We start from the raw sequence: 8,677 nt of genomic DNA, 5'->3' as shown, positions 1-8,677 counted from the left end.
AAGTGGGAGCCCCCCACTGCTTAGTCCTGCACATAACCTAGGACTGAAGCCTGGGTGTTCCACTGGTTCTGGGTTTGCACTGAGAAGGCCTGGAAGAGACAGGAAAGGACCAATTCTTAGAGGGCCAACCAATGCTACTAAATCTTGGAGGCCGTACTTGTAGGAAATCTTTAACAGTTTGCATAGATTTAGCTTTTTCCTCCATATTTTTAAGAACTTCTGCTTTGTTGCCAAACAGGCGGCCCTGATTTAAGGGAGCATCCAGCATTTACCTTTAACATGATCTGGCAATGACTGCTCCTTAAGCCAAGCAGACCCAGTGGCAGCCCTGCAAGATGCCTCTAGTGAATCAAAATCACAATGCAAAGTATGTTTTCCAACCTGTTCAGCAGAATGCATTAAATCCTGTAAATCCTTATTTTCAGCACAGACAGAAATCAACATCATTTTCTGTTTAAGCAATCCAATAATATGCTGCTGATACTTTAACATATGAAACTGGCAATTTAAGGCCCTAATGGCCAAGGTTGCAGAAGTGCATAGCTTCTTACCCCATCTATCCAGCACCCTGAAGTCTCTATCAGAGGGGGTAGGATTTTTGGCGGTAGTAGCCTTAATGCCCTTGGGTCCCTGTGAAATGGTCTTAGGATCTGCAGTAGGATTTTTAAAAAGGAATTTGAGAGTCAGGAACCCTGTCATATCTATCAGGTTTTCTGGGAGGAGGTAGAGTCAGGGGCCAGGCTATTTTCCGAAAAAGCATCATCAACAATGTCTAGTACAGGAGGGATAGCTAAGGGCCTGTGGTGGGGCAGGAGTAAGAAATCCCTAAGGCTCTTTTTTAGAATCAGAGTAATCCTGGCTTTCCCAACAAAAATGCTCCCTAAGAGTATGCAAGGTTTCACGAAAAGAGAAATCCGCTGGGGTGCAAGCAGAGGGAATAGCGTCCCCTGTATCAGAATCCTCATAGGTAGATAAGGGTAAATCCTGGTCATCAGAGGAAATAGAAATTTCAGATTCCTGGTCAGAAGTATCAAAAGCAAATTTAGTCCTAGGTCTCAGAGGGGGAAGGTTGGCTTCCCCTGATTAAAGTAATAAGGTCTTCAGCCATCCATTTGTTTTGTAGGCATAGAGGCCTGACCATGCGGTCTGGGCGTCTGTTTTCTAGGCATGGTTTGAGATTTAGGCTTTGAAGAAGAAGATGCCGTTAGTTTAATATGCAAGTCAGTAGGCCTGAATACACACTCAGAAGCCGGTGCCTGCACAGCGGCTCAGGACCCATCCAAGGTAGAGACATCCGCAGGTTCCACAGTTGAAGCATCTCGTGGCATACTGGACTCCGAATGGGTCTCAGTAGAGGCCTGCAAAACTGAAGTAGCAGGAACCAGGGGGTGCGAAAGCACCATAATGAATACCGGCAAACTGGCGACTGGCTTAGTAAAGCGTCGTTGGCAGCTGTTGACCTAGGTGGCCTGTCTCTGTCGATCTTTGCGTTTTTTTCGGAATGTCGGTAGTCAGATGGCTAACCCAAGACATATCTGGATAATTGAACTGAGTACCAAAATATTTAGAAGTGTAAATATACCAATGACGAATAGTTCGTTGCTTAAATACGACACAAAAACGACAGCGAGGTACATCGTGGTCAGGGCCTAGGCAAGGAATACAGTACGAATGAAAATCTTTATGAGGTATTTGCTTTCCACAAGAAATACAATTATTGACTTTTACTGACATCGGTTTAGAGCAAGAAAAAGTTTCCCTAATGGGGTAACTTAGCTTTAGTTTAAGACTTTGGTTCTGAAACTCGAAAACAAAAATTTCAGGATTCGGCCGACCGGCACTTGCGAACTGCTTCTGCGTCGAGCACCGCACGGCAAGACAGACTGATGCAATGGGGTCGGTTGCATGCTTTATACCCTTGACTATCTGACGTCACGGAAGATGAGACAGCAACAACGCAGGACCCAAGACTTTGATAATCAGGCCGACTGAGGGCTACTGCAAGTAGATAACCCAAATGTGATGACTGCAACAGTGAAACACGAACAACATCCAGGACTGCAACAGTTAATACACTCAACATCTACATTTATGCTAAGTGTACACAACTGTACAATGTTCTTCGTGTTTCACTGTTGCAGTTATCACATTTGGGTAAATTCCCAAAGGTGAGGAAATGGGTAAAGGCAGTCAAGGAAACTAGGGGCTGGCTAAGATGCCCTGCAGGACTGCAGATCAAACCCTGCCCTGGATATGGAGAAGAGAGGCAGGTGGTAATGCTTGGTAAAAGTGTGAACAGATGTCCAGGTGGCAGTCTCAAGGATGTCCCTGGTGGGGACTCCTCTTAGGAAAGCTGCAGAGGTGGAGGCTGCTCTGGTGGAGTGTGTCTTGACCCCTTAGGGGTACGCTTTCCATGTTGTTTGTAGCAGAAATGGATGCAGTGTGCTAACTATTTGGAAATGATTTGCTTGGAGATAGCTTTGTTTTCTTTCCCTGTAGCAAAGCTAACCAGCAACTGATCACACTTTCTGAAGGATTTAGTCCTATCCAGACAGACTTGAGCAGTCTGTGCACATCTAGAGAGTGCAGAATCCTTTCCCCTTTGTTCTGTGGATCAGGAAAGAAGGTGGGCAGATGAACAGATTGGTTGAGAGCCACACTGGACATCACCTTGGGCATGAAGGATGGATTAGTTCTGAGGGATACCCTGTCTGCATGGAAGATGAAGGGTTCCGCAGCCATGAGTGCTTGCAGCTCAGAGACTCTTCTGGCTGAAGTGATGGCCAGAAGGAAAGCCGTCTTCCAGGAGAGTAATTTTAGGTCTGTGGACGAAGCTGGTTTAAAAGGGGGCAGGGTGAGCTTTTCCATGACAAAGTTAAGGTCCCAAAGCTGGCTCTGGTGCTCTTCAGGGGGGCCTCAAGTTGCTAGCCCCTCTGAGGAACTGTTTGATCAAAGGGTGTGAGAAAAGTGGGTGTTGAGTGGGAAAATGAGCAGAAATAGCAGAGGCATGAATTTTTATAGAGGAGAAAGAGACCACTGTGTAGTACGTCAGCCAAAGTAATCCAGGATGACAAGGATGGAGGGCTGTGCTATATTGGCTCCCTTAGCCTAGATCCAGGTGCAGAACCTTTTCCATTTATCTGCATAAGATTTTCAGGTGCTAGGACATCTGCCTTCATGGATAACATCCAAAACCTGTTTACTTAACATTGCAGATTGGTTTGGGGCCTAAACAAGTGATGCAGTAAGAGTGGAAGTCTCGGTGTGGTATTTGCTTTCCACAGGCGAGACAACTGTTAACTTTTTCTGACATCGGTTAGTGCAAGAAAAAAGGATCCCCAACGGGGTACTTAGCTCTAGAAGACTTCAACTTCAATTTGGAGACGAAAACTCAGGTAACAGCCGACCGGCACTAGTGCAAACTGCTTCTGCGTCGAGCTCCATGGCAAGAAAGACTGATGTAATGGTGTCAGCTGCCTTACTACTACTGATGACCTGACGTCAATCCTCAAGCGACAGCAACAGACACAGAAATACTAAGCCTCTGGTATTCGGGCCGGCCGAGGGCTACACTGGCATGGATAACCCAAATGTGATGACTGCAACAGTGAAACATGAACATCACAAGGTTGCCAACAGCTACCACAGCTCTTCCCTACAAAAATAATTTCTACATAAGCTAACAGTAAAGAAAAAATCACTCACGGCTAGTTGCCTACAGAGTGCAAGGTCATTTACTATGGACATCACAGTACTGATTCTAGACAGCAATAAGATTATGTTTTCAGGAAAAGTCTTGTATGTACTGGTTTAGCAGCAGTGGAAAGCTACTGCACTACTACTGCCCAACTAACCTGGTCTTATAAGTGCTGGGTCGAGTGTTTCTATTCTGTTTGTGGCCATAACAACTTTCACATCTCCCCGGGAGTCAAAGCCATCCAGCTGGTTCAGCAGCTCCAGCATGGTTCTCTGGATCTCTCGCTCACCACCAGAGTTCGAATCGTATCTGAAAATAGTTATTTAACAAAACAGAAATAAATAAAACTTGCTGCAAAACTTCAACAATTACAAACTAGCAGTACTGTACACCAATTTCTTCACTATTCAAGGTCCAGTACTACTGGACAGGATCCTTACAACAGTGATACACAACTGTACAACAAGTCCTACTTACCCACAAGTGTAGAGGTTTCAATTTCTTCACTGCTACAGCAGCCTATGGGTAGAGTCCTGCCAAAGACACAGCACTTGACCAGCTTGCCTAAGCTCTAACTCCTCTACCTTTCATTCACTCTGGCTGCTTTCAGGCTACAACCCCTTTTTTGGAGGGATGTATAACAATAAGGGTGGGGCAAATCTAAGGATTTTACTGTAGTAAGAAAAGAATATTTATGTTGTGCTAGCAGCCAACAATCAATAATCGCCATAAAAACAACAGTAACAAAGGAAGTTGCATCGAACCTCATCTATAAAGGGGGGTGGTGGCTGGGCACAGCTACTGCAGCAGTGAAGAAATTAGAACATCTACTGCTATGGGTAAGTAGATACTACTTTATTACAGTCTTCATTCTCACTGCTGCAACAGCCAATAGGTAGATTCTCAAAGCTTGCCCTACCTGACAGGAGTAAGGATAAGGGTCCAGAAGCCCCTGGAGAATGGTCCTAGCAAAGCCTATCCAGGACCAAGAAAAAGAATCCAGTTTGAAGTGCTTTGTGAAGGTATGAACAGAGGAGCAAGTTGCTGGCTTCTGTAAACTAGAGTCCATCCTTTTCCACTATGCAAAATCGAAGATGCCAAAGTCCAGGTAAAAAGTACCTTAACTTTGCCTGGAATAATTATACCATGGAGAGAATAGCAAAGCAAAAAAAAAAAAAAAACAGCAGCACAGGACAACCATCAGGATACAGTCTGTTTACAGAAGGGATGGCCTTTCTTAGTTCTACCACAGGAAACAGACAGCTATGTAGCCTTCCTAATGGACTTGCTTCTGTAGTACACAAGATGCCCGTGCACATTCAAAGTATGCAGCATCTGTTCTCCCTTACTTTTTGACTCTGGGAAAGAAAACTATGAGACTGAAGGTAAACTCAGAAATGACTTTAGGCAAGAAACCAGGATTAGTGTGCAATGCAACCCTATCCCTGTGGAAAGCCAGATAGGAGTCACCCACCATGACAGCTTGCAAGACAGACCACTCACTTTACAGAAGTCAGAGCAGCAAGTAAAACAGTTTTCCAATTTATGAACTGCAAATCAGGCTGACAGGACAGTTCAAAGGGAATGAAGGTAAATTTTTCAAGAACAAAAACTGAGATCCCAGGAGGAGGAATTTGCTTGTGAGGGAGGCTCATGTGCAATACTCCTTTCAGAAACTGTCTGTCCACAAACGTAGAATAAATATGGGATCCATAGACAGGCTAAGATGCGTGCAACATGCACCATGATGGAAGCATACAACAAGCCATCTTTAGGAAGCTCAAAGAAATAACAGAAAAAAACAGAGGTGCTACTTCCCTTTTGGGACCCCTGTGAGTGGTGCGGGACCCCTGTGACTGGTAAGGCACCAATTAGACAACTGCTTCCATCTGCCAACATAATTCTTTCTAGCAGCAGGTTTTCTGGACTCCTTTTGCACCCGCTGCAAAAGGTACCAAAAAAGGTATTAAAATTGAATCACCTAGACTGTCAGTTGTAGGGGATTGATGCCAGGGAGTATGAACATTCTTGCATTGCGTGTGTAGATCCAGTCTGTGAGGAAGCTTATGGCAATTGCCCTTGGTCAAGTCCATAAGAAGGGTGAATTGATTTTGGCTGGCCAGTAATTTTTGGTAATTCTGAATCTTTAGAAGTACCGTAGAAGTCATTGGAAAGGGTAGAAAAGCATACAGGTACATTCCCGACAAAGGGCATGACACAGCATCTGTTCCATACTTGGCTGCAAGGATGTCTTGAGTTATGCATTTTGTAAAGACATGGATCAAGTCCTGGAACGTGTCTGCACTGCGTTTCTACTCATGAAGGTCTGTTGAGTCTGCCAGCCACAGTTTTGCTCTAACAGAACATAGGAGGTCTGAAGAGTCAGAAAATCAGCCAACTCTTAAGCCTTCAGCCTTCACTGCCAATCAGCAATAACATTATGGCCTTTTACCCCTTGTTTGTTGAGGTACCACTAACTGAAATACTGTCTGTAACCAAGTGTGAAGGGCCCAGAGCCCACTGATAGTGTACAGATTTCAAAGCACAAATCACTGCCAGCATTTCCTTGATGTTCATGTGCTTTGGCCATAGGTTCATAAGTGTGTACTAGGCTAATGACCCTGGAGCCTTTACAAGCCTAGCCCATGGGATTACCCTGGCATTGTGCCACCTGACCTTAGTTCCCAATGCTTCTGTCGAGTAGAGCCACTGGAGTGATCCCTGGGGTAAATTTTCTATTTCCCACTCACTCAAGATTTCTCTTGAACAGGGCCAGTGAGGTGCTCTCTGCTTGACATGTATGGGAAGTCTATTCCATAGCATACGCAGTCTCTGGGTTATGAACCTGTCCACTCAGCATGTTCTGTCGATTGTGGCAATGAGGTTGAAGTCTCTGGAGTGTGTGGTGCGGAGGGATTGGGATTTCTTCAGCTGTAGTATTTTTAACAGAGCTGGGTCAGACATGGCTTTGTAAGTCAAGCAGAGATCGCCTCTAAGTAGGCGATGAGACACAGAACAGATGGATTTTTTTTTTTAGTTTGTCCATATAGGACAAAGGCCTAGGATCCTCTTTGTGAGGTACTTTTGCGGCCTCTCCAGTCGTTGCTGGTGTTTAGTGAGGTACATGCCAAATGGGGCACTGTACTCAATGATTGGCCTAATGAGGGAAGAGTAGAGGGAGACAATGACCTCTTTCTTCCTGGATGCAAAACCCTTAGTGATGAGATGTGTCACACAGAAGGGCTTTCTGACCACAGTGGCAATGTGGTGGTCAAAACAGAAGATGTCAACCTGTGTTCCCAGATCTCTGATAACACCTTCTGTGTTCAGTGGACTACCATCAATTTGTAATTCATGGGAACTGGGTTCTTCCCAAAGGGGATGACGACATATTTTTTGGCACTAAGCTTAAGGCCATGGCTCTGACACAAGTTGTTGGTCTCAGTGAGAACTTTCTGTAGGATGTCAACATCACTTGGGGAATTAATAATAGCTCCCAACTTGCAATCATCTGCAAACATTGTCAGCCAGAGTCCCTTCCTGTTGGCCTGGACTTCAGAGAACCAGATACCAAAAAGGAGAGGACCCAGGACCGAACTCTGTGGGACACCACTCGTGACTGGTCTGCAGTCTGACTTGGAGTCGGCTACTTTCACATTGTGGGTTCTACCTGTGAGCCAGTTTGCAACCCACCTAGTGATATGGGGGTTGATGCCTAGCTTAGTGAATTTTTCTATGATTCCTGAGTGGGGAATGGTATCAAAGGCCTTGGCCAGATCAAGATAGGCTGTATGAACCACCTTGCCTGTCACAAAACCAAACTGTGTGGGATCCAGAGTTTGGAGATTCCCTATATCCTTGTTTATTAGGTCCATGATGATGCGTTCCATAGCTTTGCATATCAGACTTGCCAGACTAATGGGGTGATAGTTCCCAGGGTCTGTAGTCGCTCCTCCTTTGTGGAGAGGGATGACTGTAGCAGTGCACCATTCGGTAGGGACAAAGCCTGAGGTGAGGCTGTGATTGAACAGGGCACACAGGTGAGGTGCCAGTTCACTCTGTAGTTCATTTAGAACACAGCCAGGGATATTGTCAGGTCCTATAAATGCTGTATTCTTGGCCTTGGAGAGTGCTGTTTTAACCTGTGCAGCAGTAATACTGGATGCCTGGCAATCTACTGGTATTCTGACTGGTCCCTTAGGGTGGCAGAGAGGGGTAAAGTTGGCACTGAATCTTTTGCCAAGTATATTGGCAATATCTGTTGGCTTGGTACTGTACCACTGTGCAGTAGTTCAGAGTGGTGATTCTTTACATAACTATAGAAGGCCTTGTGGTTGTCTTTATTATCTGCTGCAATTCTGTTTTCATAGCTAGCTTTAGAAGATTTGAAGAGGGATCTCAACATTTTGTTGAGGCTGATAAGGGAGTTTTTCCAGTCTTGGGACTTCACCTTATTCCGCATCAGTTTTCTCCTGTTGTAGAGTTTGTTTATGGAAGGGGACCACCAGATTGGCTTCCTTTTTTTTTGGAGGAGTGCGTCTTGGTTCTATTGGGTATGGTGAGATCCATGCATTTGTGTACGTGTTCGTACAGTGCACTGGTGTGTGATTCAGCGGTCATGCAACTGATCTCCATTTGCATGGGTGCAGTGAAATTAGCCACCTCTGTTTTTAGGAGCCCAAAGTTAGCTTTGGAGAAGTTTTTTCATGGTGGTTACCTTTGCGGGGGGTGGTAGGGATGTGGATTTCCAAGGTGATTAGTTTGTGGTCGGATCTAACCAGGGAGGAGTTGACTACTGGTATAGAGCAACGGTCGCTCATGTTAGTAATGACCAGGTCAAGGATGTTGCTACCTCTGGTAGGGGTAAGAACGAGCTGGTCCAGGACACTGGAATTAATGAATTCCAGGAAACGTTGGGCAAGTGTATTGGCACATGAGTAGTTTTCTCAGTTAATGGAGGGGTAGTTGAAGTCTCCCCAG

The 8,677-nt window shown here is 45.2% G+C and overlaps 1 protein-coding gene across 1 annotated transcript in view; it reads right to left on the bottom strand.

Moving 5' to 3' along the window:
- Positions 1–8,677, bottom strand: part of PSMC1 (proteasome 26S subunit, ATPase 1) — a 561,132-nt gene that overhangs the window by 194,688 nt on the left and 357,767 nt on the right. The window contains exon 9 of the mRNA XM_044074701.1: positions 3,855–4,006. Coding sequence (XP_043930636.1) covers positions 3,855–4,006 — 152 coding nt within the window. The remainder of the gene's footprint in view (positions 1–3,854; positions 4,007–8,677) is intronic.

Source organism: Protopterus annectens, chromosome 6.part0, assembly GCF_019279795.1.
Source record: "Protopterus annectens isolate FY-2018-M chromosome 6.part0, PAN1.0, whole genome shotgun sequence".
Taxonomy (NCBI): domain Eukaryota; kingdom Metazoa; phylum Chordata; order Ceratodontiformes; family Protopteridae; genus Protopterus; species Protopterus annectens.
This window is presented reverse-complemented; position numbering and strand designations above follow the sequence as displayed.